Source organism: Thunnus maccoyii, chromosome 13 (assembly GCF_910596095.1).
Source record: "Thunnus maccoyii chromosome 13, fThuMac1.1, whole genome shotgun sequence".
NCBI lineage: Eukaryota > Metazoa > Chordata > Actinopteri > Scombriformes > Scombridae > Thunnus > Thunnus maccoyii.
In genome coordinates this window covers 4,985,319-5,008,589 of record NC_056545.1, presented here as the reverse complement: position 1 = coordinate 5,008,589, position 23,271 = coordinate 4,985,319, and the positions used below count along the sequence as shown (strand labels likewise).

The 23,271-nt window shown below is 38.6% G+C and overlaps 1 protein-coding gene and 1 long non-coding RNA gene across 2 annotated transcripts in view; one reads left to right on the top strand and one right to left on the bottom strand.

Annotated features, from left to right (window-relative positions):
• LOC121910695 (unconventional myosin-VIIa-like) overlaps positions 1 to 23,271 on the bottom strand; it is a 56,476-nt gene that overhangs the window by 17,303 nt on the left and 15,902 nt on the right. Inside the window, exons 5-28 of the mRNA XM_042431984.1 lie at positions 22,863 to 22,976; positions 21,207 to 21,359; positions 19,626 to 19,810; positions 18,547 to 18,668; positions 17,757 to 17,899; positions 17,514 to 17,627; positions 16,518 to 16,671; positions 16,202 to 16,278; positions 15,785 to 15,904; positions 14,297 to 14,439; positions 13,933 to 14,143; positions 12,853 to 12,988; positions 11,313 to 11,419; positions 10,988 to 11,029; positions 9,374 to 9,511; positions 8,655 to 8,813; positions 8,224 to 8,316; positions 7,674 to 7,768; positions 7,402 to 7,486; positions 6,977 to 7,195; positions 4,266 to 4,583; positions 2,891 to 3,100; positions 1,498 to 1,674; positions 1,239 to 1,328 (exon numbers count right to left, since the gene is read on the bottom strand). Coding sequence (XP_042287918.1) covers positions 1,239 to 1,328; positions 1,498 to 1,674; positions 2,891 to 3,100; positions 4,266 to 4,583; positions 6,977 to 7,195; positions 7,402 to 7,486; positions 7,674 to 7,768; positions 8,224 to 8,316; positions 8,655 to 8,813; positions 9,374 to 9,511; positions 10,988 to 11,029; positions 11,313 to 11,419; positions 12,853 to 12,988; positions 13,933 to 14,143; positions 14,297 to 14,439; positions 15,785 to 15,904; positions 16,202 to 16,278; positions 16,518 to 16,671; positions 17,514 to 17,627; positions 17,757 to 17,899; positions 18,547 to 18,668; positions 19,626 to 19,810; positions 21,207 to 21,359; positions 22,863 to 22,976 — 3,405 coding nt within the window. The remainder of the gene's footprint in view (positions 1 to 1,238; positions 1,329 to 1,497; positions 1,675 to 2,890; positions 3,101 to 4,265; positions 4,584 to 6,976; positions 7,196 to 7,401; positions 7,487 to 7,673; positions 7,769 to 8,223; positions 8,317 to 8,654; positions 8,814 to 9,373; positions 9,512 to 10,987; positions 11,030 to 11,312; positions 11,420 to 12,852; positions 12,989 to 13,932; positions 14,144 to 14,296; positions 14,440 to 15,784; positions 15,905 to 16,201; positions 16,279 to 16,517; positions 16,672 to 17,513; positions 17,628 to 17,756; positions 17,900 to 18,546; positions 18,669 to 19,625; positions 19,811 to 21,206; positions 21,360 to 22,862; positions 22,977 to 23,271) is intronic.
• Positions 16,604 to 17,588, top strand: LOC121910700. The gene is made up of 3 exons (XR_006099716.1): positions 16,604 to 16,678; positions 17,306 to 17,367; positions 17,502 to 17,588. It is a non-coding gene; the product is annotated as an uncharacterized LOC121910700 (long non-coding RNA).

Sequence of the window (23,271 nt, the reverse complement as noted above, 5' to 3'; positions counted from 1 at the left end):
TTGTATATGTGTAAATGGTGTAAACATGATTTGATATGTATGTTGTATGTTTTATTATGGACCGGAATAAACTAATGAAATTTATTCTAATTAATTTCCACTGCAGAAACTTTCCAGGGGACCAAGAACGTTTTGATGAACTCAGGAACTCTCTCTTTTGACTGAAAGAACCAGGGACTAAATTTAGTTTTTGTACAATAGTTCCAGGTGTGAAAATAATTCCTACTCTGGTGGTTGCACTTCCTGATGGTTCAGGGACTGCTGGGGCAGAGTTTTCAGGGCTGAAAGTCACTGCATCACAGCTACGTCATCTTGTGTGCAGCCTCGTTCACAAAATAAGGAATTACTGGGAGCCACTAGTGTTAATATCAGGACAGAAGGTGGACTTTTTTATATGTTTATTACATTAAAATGATGTTGTTTGCTTTGCTTAGTTAAAAAAGGACCGAGATGGGGCACCTCAGTAGCTTACTGGTCCAGTTTTTTGAACACACTTTCTTTTTCAAGTGAATGGGGAAGTGTGTTCAAACTTTTGACTGGTACTGTATACCACATAGTCATGACTGCAATGTCCGTGGTTCAGTCCCGGCCATTGGCAGGTGTTGCATGTCAAACCCCTCTACCTACCCCTGTTTCCTGTCTGTCTGCACTTTCACAAAGCTGACAAACAATTTGCCAGAAAAATAGTCTTAGAAAAAGCATTAACATTAGCAAGGGAGTGAGAGAGAGGGCTCACTGTACGTGGCATTCAAACTGACATTAACCATGCATGAGATAACATTGTGTTTGAATCAGCAAAAAACGTAGAGTTGTTAAACATGGATCAACTTCAACCAGAACGCTATGCAACATCATCAGGAAAAGCTCTGCTCTGGCCAATCAATAAACTGTATTTCTATAAGCCTCCAAACTCACATCTATTACTCCAACTGGATCATATTTTAATGTTTCTGAAACAACACATTTTTTTAACGCCACTTAGTTCATGAGTGTAGTTCCTGAAACTGTTTAGTCGAAAAGGACTATTCAGGAAACACATAAGAACAAACACAGAATCCAAAGACTCACAATTTTAATGTTAAATCTCAAAATATTCACTATTGTGAGGGTTAATCTAACAGTAGTCGTATCAATATGTTGGTAATCTGTAAGCGGTGGCTAAATGCTAAAAATATCACCGTATAAACAGCAAATATTGGTGTTTACTTTAAAAAAGGAGTTGCTGGTATGAGTCTCACCTCCTCAGTGATCTTGGACTTCCTTTTCAGAGTGAGAGACACAAGTTTATGTCTGACGCTGTTCCTCTTCTGGCTGTCTATGGAGCTGTTCTGTAGATACAAACATGGGATAACAATGATGTTTTGTATGCTTGTAGATCACATCCGCCACTGTCACTGTCTTCAAAAAGGTAACAATCATCATGCTCAAGAATTATTTGAAATGATTTGAGTATTTTTCACTCCACCTTCCAGCTTCTTTCTGTTCATTTCCTCTCACCTCTCCTTCCACCTGCAGCTCCTGCAGCTCCCTCTTGTAGGTCCTCTTGCCGAGGGTCTCGTAGATCTTGGTCATGACAGGGATCTTTTCGCTCCCGTCGTTAATGACCATCTGGCATTTCGGCTCAGGCAGGTCCCCCATGAACCTCAACACGGTGATCCAGACTGCTAATGCAGCCTGGAGGACAGGACAGGATGTTTAATACAGCAGTGAGGAGAGAAATAAAAGTGCTTCATTATGTGACTTGACAGTTAAAACTTCTTTTCTTATCATATATACATAAAGTTACTTTAATAACTGTTTTAATATCAGTCAATCAACCAACAATAATACCAATAATTAATGTGAACAAATGACCATTAACCTGCACTACCTTCATATATTGTGTGTCACTTAATCAAATTTAGTGGAAAAATCCACTAACAGTAGAACAAAACTGTCATTTTTAAGAGATATTTCTCACATTGTCGTTATTATAGAGTGAAAAATGATCTTTTCATAATGGCAAAACATCTAATTATAACGAGAAAAACAACAAGTTACATGTTATAACGAGATGTGACTATCTGGATATAACAAGCTCATTTTCTAGTTATAAACAAGAAAACTTTTGTGGTATAATCTGGTTTAATAACTGGTATTTAATAACTGATCAGTCGCTACGGTGCTCTTGGAGAAATTTGGCAGCTCCTGAGAAGGTTCACGACTGTGCAAAGTTTTCTCCTGTTGGAGATTATGGCTCTCACTGTGGTTCTTTGGAGTCCCAGAGCCTTAGAAATGGCTTTGTACCCCTCCCCAGACTGATGTGTTTAATGCAGTTCAATACTTTATTGCCATTTCAACAAATTGATTGGAATTTGGTGCAGTGCAGCTCAAATACAATGCAGTTCATGCATACATTTCTTCTATACCCAAGAATGATAACAATGTACACAAATAAAAGAGTAAAATATTCCCACCCACGTCCTGACTTCAGTCCTTTCATGCCAAACTAATCACAGACATAGATTAAAATGGACTCTATTATACCTAAGAATGATGTTTAGTCCAAATGAACCAAATTATCAATGAATTTCGGTAGATTAGTGGATTAGTAATTATGGGGGCAAATACTTTTTCATGCAAGCCAAGTTGGTGTTGGATATCTTTTTTGCTTATATAAATACAATTGTAATTTAAAAACTGTATTTTGTGTTTACTGTGTTAGCCTTTGTTTTATGTTAAATTTTGTTTGAAGATCTGGAACAGTTTAGTATGAGATATTGTACTGTACATACAAAAATAGAAGAAATCAGGAGGGGAGCAAATACATTTTCACAACACTGTAAATAACTCAGTGGACCGCTGGGAGGTGAAGAGGGCTTTATGTTTGAAATCAAAAGTTCTGTCTCACCAGTTGGTCTCCTTCGTCCTCGTGAAAGAGCAGAGGTTGTTTAAGTGGTCGTCTGATGTAGGTGTGAGTGGAAACACCCTGGAAGTAGGTGGCTGCGAACTTAGAGAACTTGTACTCAGACAAATCCTCATCTTCCTCGTCGGGTAGCGGCGGAGCTTCATTCACCACCTCCTCTTCAGCTTCCTCACCGCGAGGAGTGTTCTCCAAGTCCTGAGCGACAGGAAAATACACACATGAAGAAATACATTAGAAATAGCAGACTAGCTGGTGTAGTAAGTTCAACATTTGGCCAGATAGAGCCAGATATTTAGGAGGTAGCGGAGACCAAATCAGAGTTAAACTAAATGAATGTTAGATTTTAATTCATCAGGTGGACAGAAACATGACTCCAAATGAATGCTAATGTTGCTCTGTGTCTGCTGGATGTGTAAGTAGGTAACTGTTTGCTAACATGTTAGCAATAACAAAACCTTTACCATCATAATATGTCAGAGCTGTACGTATGTCAGCTTGTTGTGATGTTGTTCTGACCCAAAGTGGCCAAAAAACAAGATGAAAAGCAGTTTAAATCTATTACTTAGGCTTTGAGCTAAATGCTAACGTCAGCAAGTTAGCATGCATGCAATGACAATTCTACTATGCTGATGTTTAACAGGTATAATGTTCACAAAGCTCACCATCTTAGTTTAGCGTGTTAGCATGATAACTTTTGAAAGTATACAGCTAAAGATGATGGGAATGTCACTAGTTTTGCAGGTATTTGGTCATAAATCAAAGTGTTGGACAGGTTGAAATGTTGGCATAACGATGAAAAGTTAAGAGATTATTAGATTTAAACCAACTATTCAAACCAACGTTTAAGGCCAGTATTTCCACAGTGGATGTAGCAAAGAAGAGAGCAGTGTTTGTAGTTCTGTTTCTGAAAAAGCTGGGCAAAGTTTGTGGAAATACTGGATTTAAACGTTGGTTTCGCCCAGAGCAAAGATGTTCTCATCCTGAGCAGACAGTTAATACCCATGTGATCATGAAAATACCTTGGAGCATACAAAGCGCTGCCAGATAACAAGTAAAAAAAATAATGTTTGTATTTCCCCCATCAGGTTTGCACTGAGAAACCAGTCTGACTGGGTCACATATGGGGCTGAGGGATCACCAGAGTTATCAAAATTCATCCTGAGGGGAACATAAAAGCAATCTATCCAGTGGCTGTCATCAAGAAGGATTTACCCTCTGGGGACCATGAATGTATGAACAAGATTTCATGGCAGTTGTTACTGAGATAGTGGTTAACTGACTGACTGACTGGTTAAAAATCAATATAAATTAGTACAAAAATTTGAATTTATATGACTACAAAACCCATAATAATACATACTTCAAAGCCAGTTGGTGCTTGTCCGTCCTGGTTGGGCAATGGCCCGGAGTTCCCCAGGAAACCAAACATGCGGTCCACCATGTCTGAGTGGTCCACGGGCTGCTCCTTCTCCCTCTCCATCTGCTCCAGAAGCTCCTTCTTCCTCCTCGTCTCCTCCTTTTCCTCCCTCTCCCTCTCCTCCTGCTGCTGGACCAGTTGGTCGAGCCGCACCTGGTGTTTCCTCTCAGCCTCTGCCTTGGCCCGTCGAGCCGTCATCTGGTTTCGCAGCTGCTCCTCCTCAGCCAGGCGCTGGCGCTCGGCTTCCAGGCGATGCTGCAGCTGTGACGGGAGGTGAGAGAGGAAACAGGGGGAATAGGGTTCAGGTAGGGTGTTATGTATAAATCAGCAACCTGATTTGCATTTATTAATTTTCTATAAGCTTTTCATAAGTTAAAATTCAGAAAAAACTAGAGCTGAGGAACTGAAGGGAAATATTAAGGGTGTAAAAATGACTTTTTGTTATGATAACTCTAAGAAATGATTACACAACAGTGAGCAAAGAATATAAACTATTCTCAAAAACTGAGCACAATATAAAGTACTTTTACCTCTATTCAGTGTTTGGCTAACGCATGCTATTTACCAGACCTTACAGTAAGTGCTACAGCAGAATACGTCTACATTTCTACATGCTAACATGGCACACAACCAAAAGTAGGTAGTGCAGATGCCAAGGTCAACATCTTTGGACGCATGTGCGACATTGACAATATATAAACAGCAGCCGCATCTCGTCCGTTCAGGTCCACACGCTGCTCCGCTGTTGGGCTCCCAAAGAGCTCACCCATCTCGCCCAACTGACTTCGTCATTGTCGCATCACTGGAGCTGCAGACTTGTTAAGGATTATTATTTGCAAGTTCTCTGAAAGCTATTTGTAACTGATCAATTTAATAACAAGCTGAGATTTAGCAAACATTTTAAAAACGACTGATTTATTCAACATTGACTCTCAGAACAGGAAATGTGCAACAATGGCAGATAAAGTAGCATTTTTTAAAGCACAAACATTCTTAGAAGCTCACAAACATTTTCATATTTCACAAACAGACATGCAAACAGGTTAAAACAAGCTTATTTAAAAAGAATGTATAAAATAAGGTTTTATGGTAAAACATTTCAAAACATGCAAGGTTCTTTTGAAAAGAAAAACCCTACTCTTAAGAGCACCTCAGATTGGATTCAGTGTGCTTACAGGCCTCAGTATGCTTCAAATGAAGTGCTTGTTGGATTGTCCAACAGTGTCTAAAACTCCCTTTCTGATGGCAGAGCAGTAATTTGACAAATATGTGCCACTTAATGCAGCGACCGACCAGATGTGCAGAGATGAGAGTGAAAGTAAGGCAGGGTTTGAACTTCTCTCTCAGACTCTCTTTTTGCATTCTTCACACGACTATGTTTGTGAGTTTTTGTGTGTACAACTAAGTGAACTTTTGCCTTTAGTCGACGTTGGATGACATGTCGTAAAACATGTCGTTTGTTTGAAGCATACTAAGGCCTTAAAGCTGGATTAATAGTTGATGAATGAGTTTAAGGGGTTAAGGGTTGAACTTTCCTTTGCGTGATAGGTTGTGTTAAAAATAGCACCAGCCACCAGCCAAATGCTGGTAAAATATGCAAGTGGTGGCAGATTTGTGTCACTCACCAGCCCAAAAAACAATAATCTATTGATTGGCTGGTAAAATCTGAACATTCACCTGCCATTTGGCTGGTGGACAAAAAAGTTAATTTTGCACCTTGCCCACATCATTTATTTCCCAAAATTTTCCAAGAAAAGGAAAGACACCTGTAGTATACAACTTACTGTCACAGATACAGGTGAGTAAAAGGAAAGTTGCACCCATAATTCACGCAAGGTGTCATGGGGTTAGGAATAAGGTGGATAGGCATCAGATTTCACATGTTTTTTCTATCACCACTGCAACACCAGACAGATGTATTGTACGCAGCAGTTGATCAAGAGCAAGATATCAATTTGTCATATCCACTTTTAATCCCAGTCACATGATCCCTTCTGTTATCTAAAGCAATAATTCAAAACTTTTGAAATTATACATTTATTGTCTCTCTTTGCCAAGAGTAAGATGAGAAGATTGATACCACTCTCATGTCTCTACGCTAAATATAATGCTACAGCCTAACAGCTGATTAGCTTAGCTTAGCATAAAGACTGGAGGTAGGGGGAAACAGGTAGCCTGGCTCACACTTGGGTTTCTGTATATATTAAACAAATTATATTGGTTAAATAGTGAGCTTTAGAGCTGTTGGTAGGTTGACTATTTAACCTTAGGACAGAGCCATGCTAGCAGCTGCTGTCTTTAGCTTCATATTTACCTTACAGGTATTGATCTTCTCATCAAACTCTGCTTATTTCCCAAAATGTCAAACTATTCCTTTAAGGTCAGCTAACGGTTTCAAGATATCCCACCAGTTATTGGTGCAACCAGAATGATCCCTCACTCACAGCTGATCTTTGTATTTGAGTATGAAGAAAAACCTTCTGTAGTATTTATCTATTAATGGCATCACAAGAACAAATACAGTAAGGCTTCACATCTTCTTTTAGCCAAAACAAATTTCTGTCTCATGTTCACCCTTAGCACCAATATCCTTCTCTTTCTGGCACATTAACAACAAGATTCGAGTAGCAGTAGTAAACATAATAACTCTTTACCTCTGCCCTGAGCCTCTGGCAGAGGCGTCTGGCTATCATGCCCCTGGTGTAGGCCTGGATGGTCAACACAGCACGAAGACGCCGCCAAAATGTCTGCCGGATGAGGAAACCGCGGGAACGGGCTTGGATGAGAGTAACACAATGGCGAGTCTTCCGGTAGCTTTTGTAGTGCTTCCTCGACCTGTAGACGGCCTGGAGACGCAAGAAGCCAGACTGCATCTGAAGGAGAGGAAAGTATTTTAAAAGGTGGAGTGTGATTAGTTTGGTGTAGAAGTTGTATAAATTAGCGTGAATGGGACACTAGACTTGTGCAGCTCGTAAGAAATTGGGGATTTATTGGGATAAAACATCATACTGCATCTAAGAAATTAGAGAGCAAACAGCTATTAAGATGTTTCTGAATATTTTGACCCATGAAAACTCACAATTTGGTAATTCTTCCTGCACCGATAACCCCTCCACACCTTCTGGATAAAAATCACAGCACTCCTTAATTTGAGAAAGTTAGTCCTAAAAAGAAAGACAGAAATGAGTTTTCACACCAGGACGTACAGCAGAAGAAATGTATCCTGAATCCTTTAGAGCTGAACATGAAATTGAACACAGAGGTTCACTTATCAAATACATAAACATGTAGGAACACTCTTATTTTAAAAAAAGACTCAAAATAAAGGTATGTTTATGGAAAGTTCCTGACCTCTCTTTAAGTCCGCGTACAGCCTTCTGGATGAGGATGACCTTGTCAGTAATGGCCGTGTCTCTCTCGATCTCCAGTTGCATGTCGTGGTGATCCTGACAGGAAACAAGCAGAGATACAGCAGCAAATAAAACCACCAGCGGTTGAAAATCATGATGTTTTAAACCAACAAGAAGAAGAGAGGCACTGATTATGTTTTAAGATTAAATATTCTTGTAGATTACATCACTTTAAAGGATAAGGTGATTATTGTGTGTGTATCCAAAGTCTGATATATCTTATTCCTCTGTACCGTAGTCCTTCGTTGTTGTCCAAAAACTATTAGTTGATGAGCCACACTGCTGCACTGTGTGACATGTACCTTCACCCCAAAGAGTTTCGACACCTTTGTTTATTTGTTTGGGTACGTTCTGTGGTCTACGACACAGAGGAATTAGATACATCAGGCTTTGGATACACACACAATGTTGGTTTGGCTCTGCACATGAGATTTGTTGACAACAAGACCAGCTTTATCCTTTAATGTTATTAAGTGTGATATTCAGGAAACCTTCAGGAAAATCTTGGTCTTTCCGATCTGCCAGTCATCATGTTTCCCCAGCCGGGCCAGGACTATCTGTTGGCAGGTCCCTCGTAGGTCTTCCTGGAAGGAGAAAGGACTTTGTAAAAGAGAAGTTAAAGACTTTGTACTTTGATCTAAGGCTCATCAGATACTGCAAACAGGAATGTTGTATTAAAATCAGTTGAAGTTAAGGCTTTACATAATTAATGCAGTATTGATCAGTTCTACAATAGATATTTATCAAACAAGCAGATCATACACAACACATTAGAGGTGAATGATACTGCCTGGCTGATATTTGAACACATTTCTACTGAGGTGGACGTAGAAATCTAAATATAAAAATCTGTCTTTGTTACAGGCAGTCCCTTTGAACTAAAAGAAACTGAATTTTAACAGATGCAGGCTGTGCTGTTGACCTGTATGTGGGCAGGTTTGATGCCAGGCATAAGGACTCGGTAACGGTCCACAAATTCGGCAAAGGTGTATCGGATGGGATAACCGGCCCGTCTGATCCGGATGGTCTCCATCATGCCGGAGTAGCGCAGCTGACGAATACACAGCTCTCTGTCAAATAACTGAGAAAAAAACACAGAGAGACAAGATGTGCAACATTAAAATAAGGTTAAAAAAGTCAGGAAGCCCCATGTAAGAAGACAAAAGTTGAATTAAAGTGTCTTAATGTGTCCAGTTTCTGCAAGACTTTGAGCTGTAAGGTAAATGAGAGAACAGATTTAATATGTGTAACTGTACAAGTGTTGCTGAAATCAATGTTATTGTTAAATCTACAAGTAATAAACACTCAGAATACTCAGTAGTTTTATTTAATATTGTTTGAATTACACTTTTATGCTCTCTGATTAAAATAGCTAGCACTGGCGACGCAAGTAAATAAGACTGATTTATGTAGCACTTTTCAAAACAATAGTTACAAAATACTCAAAATAAAAGCATTAAGCACAAAATATTAAACATGCATGATGGCAACAGACACAAGAACAACAAAGTCATAAATCTGAAAACTCAGTGGCTTCACTATGTAGGTAGGTTGGTAGGTGCTAAAAACAGGGAAAGTCTTTTATTTTGAAAAAGGAGTTGCAGAAATCTCTTCACACACACACACACACACGGCACTCACCATAGGTTTTTTGAGCTCGTTGGGTTTTATACAGCGAACGAAAAACGGCTGACAGACACTGAGTGTCCTCATCAGCATCTCGAGGGAACGTTTGAACTGGCTGCTCAGAGTGGGAGAGCGCTTCCTGGTCTCAACACCCTGCACACACACACACACACACACACACATACACACACACACACAACACAAGGTGGAAGTAAATAAAACAGTTTCAGAAATCCAAATGACCAATTTTTTTTTATTTTTTTTATCTTTGTCATGCTAGTGAAATTTGTCTCCATGAGCTGACTCTTGGCTGTAAGTTGGCATTTTTTGGTGCCAAACTCACTTTGCGGGACTCTACGACACTTTTTAAGAACATTTTTACGTGTTTTCACCCACCAATTATTTTACATAGTCTTTTCTTTTAATTCAAATGTATCCTATTTTAATGTATTAATCCTTGTTTTATTGCAAAAGTCTGATTACTTTGTGTTGCATTTCAGACATGAAATGTGCTATAGAAGTCAAATGTATTAATTACCAAAATCAGTGAAAAAGATGTAATCAGTGTGGAACCGTCGCTCACAGAGGGCCTAAGATTTATCCAACTCTAATTGTAAAAAACATTTCTTGTTTATATTTATACATTCTCAAAGTAATTTATCATAAAATCTAAATGTTTCCAAGTCAAAATTAACCTTTGCAACACCACAATAATTTGGCTTAATTGTAACAATCAAGCACAGACAAGAAAATCACTTCCTCTGTTTCTCACCCAATCAGGGATCTCTGTGATTGGTGGTCCCTTAGTAAATTTGTAGAAGGCCTTAGCAACACAACAAAATTAAAAAAAAATACAACTAACCAATCAGATTGCAGCCGCAGACTTTTCAGCAGCTGTTTCAAACTGAGGAAAGTTGAGATATTTAATTACTGTTGCTAAAGTTAGCTTGTTGCTAAAACCGTTTTTACGCCTGAACTTGAATAAAAATGACAACTTGGAATAGATTTGGACATTACTGTCATTTATGGATTTTATTATTTAAGTTTCTGTCACCTGCTCTTCTTATCATCATCATGGCAAACTGTTGTTTTAATTAGTTAAGAAGCTGCTTAATAAATTGTTCTGCATTACATGTGGGTAAACACGAGATAAATGTTCACACAGTTGTACACAATGCAAGAACAGGGTGCACACACATTATTACTACAGCACACAAAAAAAACAAATAAAACAGGAGACAATACAAAATCTCTGACAGCTTTCCTCACTGTAATCCTTTCAGTGAAGCCAAACAGAAAACAACTCACGTCTAAAAGTTTTTTAAATTGTCCCGTCAAAAGCAGTTATTACAAGACTTTGCCTCTACTTTTTTGCCACAAGACTGAGAAGTCAGAGAGTTTGCAGATTCATTTTTCATTAAATTCATGCTAAATTTCCCCAAATCAACACAATTTTCCTTCTGGTTTCTGCTACAACAAACTGCACACCTGTGGAATAAAGAGAAGAGCTTAAAGAAAGGGGGGGGGTGCTACTATCTGGAGGTGCGTCGTGGATATTTGGATTCATGGGTTTTTTTACTCAGTTTAAGGAAACACACACACACATGTTACTAAAAGGCCTATGATTACCTTGGGAGCAGGGGTGCTGGGCTGCTGATAGCCACACAGAAACTGATGTCAGGAGGAAAAGACAGAGGAAACAGAGAAGAGACAGCAGATAGAGAGGAGGGTTGTGCCATTAGTAAAAGCCAACACCGTGGGGAGAAAAGCTAAAGGGAAGCAAAAGTCACCAGTGACATCATCACTTGAAGACAGCAACACCTTTAAAAGTCATAACAAAAGCGAATAAAAGGAGGTAAAACTTATTAGTCGACCATTACAAGAGTTCATGTGCTTTAATAACGAGTTAGACTGCGGGAAAACCTAGCGGTATTACAGTGTTTGTTGGTCTCACCATGGCCACGTCAGCCTGGAAGATCTGCTTGATGAACTTGTTCTTGGACGAGTGGACGAGCTGGATGATGTCGGTGTGGAGGCTGTCTCGGTTTTTCTCCAGGAATCCTTCAGGGAGGGAAAGAAAGAGAGAGAGAAATACCATGAGGTCGCTTTCACACCTGTAGTTATACATTGTTGTCTGTCACTTATTGTTCACATTGGACAGTTGACCCATGTTGGGAAATTCTGGTGATTGACAGCAAGTTTTGGAGACTTTTAATGAGCCTGATGTGTATATTTATGTTCTCTGGTGGACAGAAAGAACTAACAAAGAAATAATTGATTATAAAAACTGATAGCTGAGACTGAAACTGGACCTCGTATATATATATATATATATCTCATAGTGACAAATGTATAGAAACGGGACGTAAATTAGAAATTTTGTACTGTAATATTAGAGTTTCACTTTCAGATTTGTCGGGGAAAATCAACACACAGCATAAATATAAAGATCACTTCCTTGATAGTTCACGATCAGCAGATGGATTTAATAGAAGCTTAGCTTTTTAAAATCCTGTTTCAAGATTGTTATTGATTTATAAAAGAAAAAAAAAAAGAGGGTGGACCCTGTCAGCCCTCCTCCCTCCTCCCGGGCTGCACTGAACCCCTGCATGACTGAAGTCAGTAGTAGTAGTGGTAGTAATGGTAACAGTAGTATTATGATACTATATACATATGAGCATGTTTATACACATAAATGTATTTTCTTTTCCACCATTTGTTTTATTATTTCATTTTATTGTATTTTTCCCCCTTCCTTGCACAGACCTGCACATTCCCTCGGTCACAATTACACACACATTTCATACATGTACAGAAACGTACTAATACGAAATGTCGATATAGTTCTCTCATTTACGTAACCGACTACAAATCTGTACCAACTCATGACCTCTGTTTGTTAAGTCTTACTGCTTTTGTATTGTTGTTGTATTGTTTTGTCTGTATATTTTGTTACAGTTACCTTTTGTACAGTATCTAATTGTACTAATAAGAAAAAAAAATGAAGTCATGTTACAATCACATACAGTATTTACTGTGCATTCATAAAAGCATGAATCAGACTCTTACAAATAGTTTTTTTTTTTGGGGCACAGGCCAAAAAACACTGGTATTAGGTGAAACTGTGTGTTATCATCACATTTGTTCAAAGGTGTTTTAAATAAGAGAAGACAAGAAACTTAGCTCATTACTTTTAATATAACACATGACTGGATTAACACTCTCCCATCATGTCTTCATTATCTATGAAAGGATTAAAAGCTGCTTTTCTGATCTTCTTCCAGAACGAAATCCACATTTTTGCTCATGAACAATTTAATTCTGTCCCAACAAATTAGCAGAAAGGCTGCTCCTCTGGGCAAACCACTGGCATAACCGCTCAAACAATTACACGAACCAGTACAAACAAGAGAGGAATGAGGAGAAAAGCTTAAAACAAAACATGAAAACAAGACAACATGGGGGACAGATGAGACTGATGAAACAGAACCCACCTCTGGTCTCGTAATGCACCACACCAGCAAAGTGTTGGATACCAAACTGGGTTTCATAGCTGTTCTTTGGGGGGATGTAGTTAGAGTTGAGCTTGTGCTGTGAATTGAGCTTATACAGCATCGTCGCATCAGTTCCCTGAAAGAATACAAAGAACCAGGCATCAACTCTACACTATAAACAGAGTAGAAGAAGTATTGAGATGTTTTACTTGAGTAAAAAGTAGCAGCACTACAGTATAAAACACTTCTTTACAAGTAAAAATATTGCATTCAAAAGCTTAAGTAAAAGTACAGAAGCATTGATTGCATAATGTAATTTAAGTATTAAAAGTTCTCATTATGTAAAATGGCCACAGTCAATATTTTTGTTATATATACTGTATATATATATATATCCAGATATTCAGTGTTTGTAAAAAGTATTAAGCCCCCTTGGATGTTTTATTGTTTAAAACATTGAACCAAAGATGATTTAATGTGGCTTTTGACACATCAAATGGTCTTTTTTCTGTTGATCAAAGCAAAAACAGATCTTTACAAGTGATCTAAATTATTAAAAATATAGAAAATATAAAATAAATCATCTGTTTTACTCATTAAATCCATCTGCAGTGTTTAAATAATAAATGTAGCACCACTACTGGCCTCAGAGAAACAAAATTTCATCCCTATTGATATGAAAAGTAACTACAGCTGTGAAATAAATGTAAAAAGTAGTAAAAAGTACAATATTTCCCTTTGAAATGTAGAGTGGAGAACTTTAGTAAATGTACTTTGTTACATTCCAAAGAAATGCAAAATATATTATTTAAATATATTGAAGCTAGAAATTTTTGTTGAGTTTTAAAGCCAAAATACAGAATATGCCAACATTTTTACCGTTGAAAGTTTCTGACATTACACACTTGAAAAATCTCATAAAAAGGCCCCAAAAACTTGCCCAGCATGTCAGAAAATCAACATATCACTCAAACTACAGACCGCAGTATCCGTCGACATGATAACTATGAACATTTTTAACCTGGTGGCTCAAGACAAAACCATGTGGCAGCTTTTATGTGACTCTCGCTTGTATTGTACCTTAGGAAATTTGCTCTCCTCATCAATGAGGGAGATGATGTTCATGGGTTTGTTGGCGATCATGTCCAGTGCGTCCTGGTTGTCCGTGAACTCGATGTGCTTCCAGCTGATGTCCTCCAGGTTGTACTCTTCCTGCTCCAGTTTGAAGACGTGGCGAACGAAGAACTGCTGCAGGTTCTCGTTGGCAAAGTTGATGCATAGTTGTTCAAAACTAAAGTGGAAAAAAAAAAATCAGAAGAGAGCAGAGAGCAGCAGGCGTCAAGGTATTAAATTAGCAGAAACAGTACAGTTTTTTATATTATATGAATAAATAACCAATAAAAAATCGACTTGACTACGCATCAAACCACAAAGTATAAGTGACCTGTTGACACTGAAGTTCTCGAATCCAAAGATGTCCAGCAAACCGATCGACCTGCGCATGATGTTACCTTCAGAGGACGGAGGCCTGTATATAGCGGCATTAATCTTATCTACAATCCAGACAAACAGCCTGCCGTAGATCCCCTGGAAGATAAAACACAGAGGCAATAAGAATATACATATTTTTTTTAACTTTTCATCTTTCTTTTTAACATCTCTTTATTGTCTTTCTTTGCCTTTGGCCGCCATCTTTTTAAGGTCAGATCTGTTATTGTCTCTGTTTCATGTCTTTGCTTTGCATTGTACTGCTTTTGCTTTGTCTTGTAAACTTTGTTTTTAAAAGGTGCTATATAAATAAAGTTATTATTATTATTAATTTTTGGACATTTCCATTGTAGATACACTTTTCTGATCCAGGACCTGTAAACATTTTCATGAGAGGACCCTCCAAAGACTGCGATAGAGGGACCAATAAGGAGAGAATCCCTAATCTAATCTAATCTAATCTCTAATCTAATATTTGCTTTCATGATAAATGATTTTAAAGCAGCGATTCTCAACTATTTTAGCTTGTGATCCCTTGTGACCATCCATAATTGGGTTGTGACAAGTTCAACCAAAGAGTGACTTTTTTTTCATTGTTTCAAATATTTTAATAAAAGCTAGAGATGCCTAAAATTATCCAGTAATTTGCTTGAAAAGACTGTCAGTTAGGAAGCCTCCTGAGCGCCTCGCTCTGGAGGTTTCTTCGTCCAACTGATGGGAGACCTGGAGCAGACTCAGAACACACCTGGAGAGATTATACTGTTTATATCTCATCTGGTCTGGGAACATCTAGCGATGGATGGATGCAAGAAAAGTTTGATTAGTGAGCTTTAAAGGTGCTGGTTTTAGGGTTTTGTTACCTCAGGAAGGAGCCAGGTAAACTGTTTCCCACTGGTTCCAGTCTTTATGCTGAGCTAAGCTAACTGGCTGCTGGATGTAGCTTCATATTTGCCGACCCTGAGAGTGGTATCGATCTTCTCATCTAAGTCTCAGCAAGAAAGCGGACAAGTGTATTTCCCAAAATGTCGAAATTCTCTTTTAATAAATTATACTTCAGGACGTTTTGGTCCACATTTTGCTCATTTAGTCATGAATTTTTAAAGTCTTCCTCCACTAAAAAATGTTATTTTTTTCTGCTTTCTACAGAACAGAATGATGTATGTGCAGAGTTTGACACTGGAAGGCTGTTTTCAAATTAGTTCACATAGTTTGGAGCCACTCATGGTCCAATATTTAATTTACACAAGTGTAATATAGAAACTTGAAGCCTCCAGTGCACATACACTTGAATGGACTTTACAACTCAAGTCAGAGGCATCTTGTATCCAGCAGTTCAACTTTTTAACATGCTATTTATTCTTTTTTGTGAAAAAAACCCCATAAAAATAACTGAAGTTTTCAAACTAAGTTTTCAGGGGCTTTAAAGTGGTAAAAATATCAATACCTTGACAAAGGCATCCCTGACATCCAAGCCTTGTTCCACACTGAGAGGCGTGGCGACACTTTCACCACGTGTGATCAGGGTTCGTGTGGTCAAACACACCATCACGTCCTTAGGCTCCACCTACAGAGAACAACAAGCAGTGACGAGCAGAAAAATTAAGAAAAAAGAAAACCAGTGAATGACAAAAAAGTAGTGAAAACTTATTTTAATTGAAAGCATCATCCATCACTGCAAGTAACCCTTTATCAGATATATCAGCATATGAGTTAACTGTCCCTCAATACAGAGATATTGCTGGATTGATGCAGGTGATTACTTTTTTTGATACATAATAATTTAGTTTCTTATTCACTAGATCTATGTGTAGACTTATAGATAGTACACACACACATACTCTATGCATACACTCATACACACCTCCATGAGTGAAGCTGCAGTAACCAGGTCAGGAGATCTCACGACCACACAGGCGTCCAGGTTGTCATACGTACGAGCTGAGGGAGACGAGAAAGATTATTAGTTTCCTCACAGCTCTTAAAGGATACGACTTCTCTGATCATTTTTTCAACAGGCACAATATTAGAAACTCCTCTCAATATTATGCAAAGCAATACAATACCACTACTAACTACAGCCTCTAATGTGACACTAGAGTTGAATCACTTCTCTGACTCTGTCAACAAAAGCTGAAGGTTATTGTATAAGCTAACTGTATGTGTGCAGTGAGATGTACCCTCGTATCGGAGGTTGCCCATGTGCAGGATGGCAGCCAGTAGCTTTGAAATCTCCCAGTTCTCAGTCTCAGTGAACATGAGGACCTTCATGGCTGACAGGATGCTGGAGTAATCTCTGAGATCGTCACGACCGTCACACTGTGTACATTTACCCTGGAAGGTAAAAAAGCCCAGAGAACTTAAGATGATTATTTTTAGCCATGCTAACTGCTCTAGAGATGTCGATGTCTGTCTGTCGGTTGGTCCGCATCTTTGCTCCAGACTGAAATATCTCAACAACTGGATTGTCAGGACTTTTTGTACAGATATTCATGATCCCAAGAAGATGAATCCTACAGACTTTTTTCATCTAGCCCTTAATGTTTATGACCAAATAGCGCAAAACTAATGACATTCCCTTCAGCCTCAGCTGCACTTTGTGGTTTTTTTTTTGCAAATTAGCAAATGTTAGCATGCTAACATGAGAAACTAAGATTGTGAACATGGTAAACATTATATCTGCTAAACATCAGCATGTTAACACTGTCATTGAGTCTGTTAGCATGATGAAATTAGCATTTTAGCTTCCACTAGCTGTGTTTGGATGCTTCCAGGGAAGCGGCTGTGTGCTGCTCTCTATCAGAGGTACATTTGCCAAACCAACCACTATACTGGTTTTGTTTGTCATCTATGATGTTAAACAAAATATGTTTTTTGGGTTTTCAACTGTTCAAGCAATTTGAATATGTTCACTTGGGTTTTGGAAGATTGTGATGAGCATTTTTTAGATTTCTTCTTTTTTTTGCAGGCATCATGTTACCATGCTAACAAGACAACATGCTAGCTAACTATGAGCATGACATGCTAAATGTAAGTATGGATAAAGTGAAGTATTGGTATCAGTCAATATATCATACCACACTGGAGGTGAATGATATAATAATGTCAATAATGACCTCATTTATCAGTCAGTACAAAGACTCATAAACTGGTCTCACACACAGCTGTAAACACACCATGGTGAGGTAGGAGTAGTCTGTGGCGAGGCCCAGGCCCAGCTTGGCCTTCATCTCTGGAGCCATCCCCCTCAACATACAGTAGAAAACATGGTAGTTCCTCTCATCTGGAGCCTGGTGGAGAACAGAGAGTGAGAGAAGAAAAGGAGAAAAGTGAGTTGAAGGAACCACTGTGATCCTTACTGACACTGAGGATATATTAAATCTACAAAGACAGGTGTAAAATATGATCCGGTGTCTCACCTGCCGGCACACACGAGACTTCTCCAGCAGGTACTGCTCTATCTTGGCTCCTTCAATGGCCCCTCGCTTGTTGAAGTGGATATCAATATACTTCCCAAAGCGACTGGAGTTGTCGTTACGAATGGTCTTGGCATTTCCAAAGGCTGAATGAGTTGACAAAATCAGACAGTGAGGCGACAGGGGAAGAAGCACAGAAATAAACACACACCAAGCTGGGAGAGGAGTCTGACAGTATGCAGCTATAGTGCAACTGGAGTCATGTGATGTTTGACAGTGTACAACTATACAGGACTGATATCGCAAAAAAGGATTAGATTTGACATCTGAGGTACAACGTTCACTCTTGACATCGGAGCACTTTAAGGACTTCCTGTGCAGAAAAAAAAGTCCTTAAAGTGCTCAGAAAAAAAAAGGTTTGAACATTTCCAATTCCATGCAAACTGGTTACAACGGCATCTGCTGCTAATGAAGATCATATGACGTGAGCAAAAGCTCCAGAACAGCTACTTAATGTAATTTATGGTGAGGTTGTTTTCTTAACTTCTGTTCCCATGGTCAAGACTAAACTTTGAGCTTCAGCTTTTAATCCAACATGGCTGAGAAGTCCATAAAGTGAAGATCATGTGACACGATCTAAAGCTCCTGAGCGGACTTTGTGGTGAGATTGCTTTCTCACACTTTGGTTCGACTTCTGTGTGTACAGATTTGCATGTACATTTATAAAAAAAACACACAGAAACCAGACTAGGAGATGGTAAATGATATTTTGTGTCAAAGCACCGCAGCTGACCTTCCAGGATGGGCGTGGCCTCCAGGACTTGCTGCTCAATCCAGGAGTGTTGACCACTGATGGCTGCGAGGAACTGCAGAATCAGCTTCGTGCTCTCAGTCTTCCCAGCTCCGGACTCACCACTGTCACACAGAGAAGACTGTTACACACTCATCCAATACACACTTACAAAGACACTCATTGTCTCTCGTGGTTGTAACAAACAGGATTTCGATCATCACAACGGTGGTGCTGCATATCTGCGGTGCAGTGTCACTATCAAAGCATAAATCAAGGTAAATTAGCTCCTCTCAGTCGTACATGCAGTGTTCTCCACAACAGAGCAAACTCACAGGTTCACAATCAAAAGGAGAGCCTTGACTGGCTTCATCTAAAAATAAAATAATGTCCTTGCACAAGCAGCGCAGAAGTCAAAATCATGCAACTGGACATATTTCGCAGTCAGCAGTGTAATTTCCGCTGGGGATGAGGGATACATGTCTCTCTCACTTTCCAAAATTCAATTTTTATTTAGTCCTCTGACTGTTCAGCTGCCAAAATCCATATGAGAGAAGAGAAGTGTTGATAAAAATATTGATAAAATGCTCTGACAACAATTTTAGCTTAGTAATGAATAATTTGCAGATTTTTTTCACCCTGCGTTTTGCCTTTCAGGCAACATACAAGCTGCCTTGCCTTTAATGGTGGAGGCTGTGGAGGCCGTATGCAGTTTGAGAGGAAGCTCTGCAGACACTGATTGTGCTCTGCATGATTTTTGGGCAAAAAAAACAAAAAAAACTTTTGGTCTATGTTTTTATTTACAGCCTCTCTTCTGCCGAAAAGACGCTCAAATTACACATCAATAAAAGAAAAAAGACACTTTGCAGTGAAGATGGAACTATCTCATTTTCTTTCAAGGGTCTGTCAAGGAAACTAAACAGAATTTTAAGTCTCTGATTTTATTGTGTCACACACAACTGTCAACACTCAGCTTTCTCTGAGTATTCAATGGTTGTTTATGTGAATTATTGAGTGGGTGTAATCCTCAGTACACACACACACACACACACACACACACACACACACACACACACACACACCTGATGATGCAGCACTGGTCCTTGTTGTTCCGCTGCATGTTGAAGTAACAGTTGTCTGCTATGGCGAATATGTGTGGCGGCAGCTCGCCGATCTTCTTATTGGTGTAGAGGCGGATCTGGTCTGGAGTGTAGATGGGCAGCAGCTGGTAGGGATTGACTGCGACCAGGATTGAGCCTGTATATGTCTGCAGGAACCAAAAGACAGAAGAGTCGATGTTTCAAACACTGACAAGAATATCTCCACTTACAAGATGTCTTTTTATGCAAATCAGTGCTGTCATATTTTCCCAATCACAAGATCACAGGATAATTAATTATGGATATGATCTTACTGTATTCACTTCTCTTCTCTTTGATTGGCATTTGTTAAACAGTGTTAAACAATTACAGCTTATTTTACTCTAATTAGATTATCTAATTATTATCTAATTTGACTGATTAGAAAATGTGTCACATTTACAAAGTGACTCAAGGAACTCAAGAGTCCATTGCATCAATCACATGACACTGAAATTCTTGCAGCAAATTTACAATTTTTAAAAACAACTACTTTTAGAAATACAGTATATAAGCAAAAATCAGCTACTGAGTATCGAGTACATTAGAAAGTATTAAAAATCAGTTATAAATAAGGCCAGAAAAACTTGACCAGTAACATATAGAAACCAAGAGAGGCCATGAATTAAATACATTTTCACCCCTTAAAAATCAAGATTATGACTCATTAATCTTTTCAGTTCTTGTTGTGATACAACAATTTTCTCATTATCTTCAAATGACCAAAGAATTGTTTGTTTCACAACTAAGCAGTGATGTGTAAAATAAAAACAGATATACAGAAAGAAAACAGAAAAAAGTATGTTAGGAGGATCGCAAAACTGTGTTAGCATTGTTTACTTTCATACTCACCCTTCCACCACAGTTTGTCTACATAGAGAGAGAGAGAACAAAACAACTAAAAACCATTATAGCACTAACTGGGACACAGTCTCAAAGGAACACAGCACACGTTTTCAGGAGATTGTCCCTTTGGTCAAATGAGCTGTTAGACAATATCCACCAATATCCACCAATATCCACTGATATCCACCTTAAACCTATTTAAGCCTGCTTGGCCTCTCGGTAAAGCTGCTACACAGGTGTGACCACAGATCGGCTTGTTTCGAGTGAGAAGAAGCTGATAAGGTGTAAACCCTGTTACCAAAGTAACCTGTATGGTCAGTGCATGTACGGAAACATCTGACAGCAAGTAGATAGTTAGTAGCTGCTGTCACTTTTATGTCTGAAATCCCTCTCACACCTCAGTCAAAGAGCGAGGTGGGGATATTCTTTTAATTGTGTTATTTATAGTAACAAGTAAACTCAACCGCAGGGCATTAAACAAACACATAAACAGCTTAACCTGAGTAAGAACTTAATAGTCAGGGTACTACCAGCATGTAAATATAGTCAGTGAGGAAAGCTTGGAAGTCACACACTCTCTCTCTCTCTGCACCTTGTAAGTCCTCTTTAGGTATGACTATAAACATTTGAGTACTGTTTGCAGATGAGAGCTACAGCGGTGTCAGAGGGGGAACTAACATAGATGACTCGTTCATTGTAGCGGATGAGCAGGTTGCGGAGGATGCCAGCTTCGTTGAGGTCACCCAGACGGATCATGTCCTCCACCCCATGGATGGACGTTGGGTGCATGGGCTTGATGTTGGTGGCATTTTGAGGGGAAATCCAGTGTTCCTGAGTGAGATGGGAAAAAAAAGGATTAAATTAGAAAGGACTACTGATGTGATATGTTTATAAGGGCGGGACTGAGAGAAAAAGGTGCAATTACAAATCTGTCTGCTACTTCAGCACCACAGACAGCACCATGGATTAATCAATACACAGCACAGTTAGGCTATTGATATTTCAGAGCCACGGTCGGGCCATAGATTTCAACGCACAAGCCTCAGTCAGATAAAGCATCAATGAGACAGGCAGACTAGTAGGTCTGCACTCTGTCTGCTGCTAGGGGATGGAGAGGGGGGATGGCAGGTTAATAAGGGGGATGGCACGCCCCCCTTTTATCCCTCCTCAAATCGCCAACTGTGATCTACCCAATGGTAAATATAAAGTAGTTCAAGTTATCTCTACCTCAACAAACTACAAGAGTAAGACTACATTTGTTTGACAATTTGACATTTGTTCGCTAATGTTACTGCTTATTTTTCAGATTAAACTTTATTTTAATTAACAAATATCAAGCCTAAAAAATACAACAAATTGTGACAGTTAAAATAGTGGTATCCAATTTTTCTGGCTTGTGACAAAAAAAAACAAAACAAAAAAATTCAAATGTCTACTCAATAAGTTTTTAGCAGTTCCACCAAATTTTCCATCTAAACTTCTTACATGGTTTCATTTGATCAACTGTTTGAGGCCCAACACATTGTACTTTTATGTGAAAAATTAAGATTTATTTGATGTGGTTTGATTTGATATACGAAAAGTGCAGTGGGTGGGAAGTTGGTCTGTAAATTGTGATGGATGTTGACAAAAATTTCGCATCTTTTATTTCTCTTCCAAATAGGTTTGACATACTGTCAATACTGTTTCTTGCCCCTTTCGACTTCTTTTTAGCCATGATACCTCGTTTAGTGAGTACAATGTTATTACTACTGACAGAGGTATGTTGTACAGATTGTAAAGCCCCTTGAGGCAAATTTATGATTTATGATATTGGGCTACATCATTGAAATTGACTTGAACTTGACATGAGAGATGGTGGCCAAAACTACAAAAATAAGATCCAAATAAACTGCAATCCTCCTTTAAGAATAAACATGACTAATGAAAAAATGTAGTTACTGAAACAGTTAGTAGTAATAAAGTAGATATGTATTTCCTGTAAGTAGAATATGTGTAAATAAAGGTTTGATTGATTTTACTAAGGCTTATAAAGGCATAAAGTCAGTGTAGCTTAAGGCTAAAAGCAGCAGTATCAGATGGATTAAAACAAACAGAACAACGGCACTCACAGATCAATAGTCTTCTCATTTATCGTTGGCAAACTAAGACTTCACATAGACCACCATTTTCATTTAACTGACTCAAAATGTACAATAAAAAAAACACAATGGTCACAACTATTTCTAAGTACACAACAGTCAATTTAAACAAAACATATGTATATATACATATTATTTAACAAAACGCAAATACAACAGCACAAGATTCCTTTATGTTTTGCTGTCGACTCACCCTGCCTTCATCATCCAGAACCTGGATCTGTCCAGAGTCGCACAGTTTAACCACGGCTCCCACAGGAACGTCAAACTCTCGGCCCGTTTTAAGGTCCAACCACACATAGTCCCCCTGGATTACAAAAGCTCTGGTTAGATACAGCACCAAAATGACATAATAAAAACCTTTTTTTTTAAAAAAAACATTTATTTCCTATTTTCTGTGATGTTTGGGGTGACTTTGAGTTGTGCAGTGTTTGTTGTGTGTCATATGAGCAACAGGTGGGGATAAGGTGAGGCCAGAACAATGAAGTATTTCTGTATTTTTATGTGGGGACTTCCTGGAGCAGATAAAGCACCAAAAATAGCCGATTATACCTTTATCATGTAATTCGTTCTACTATAATCGTAGTATTTAGTGATGATTT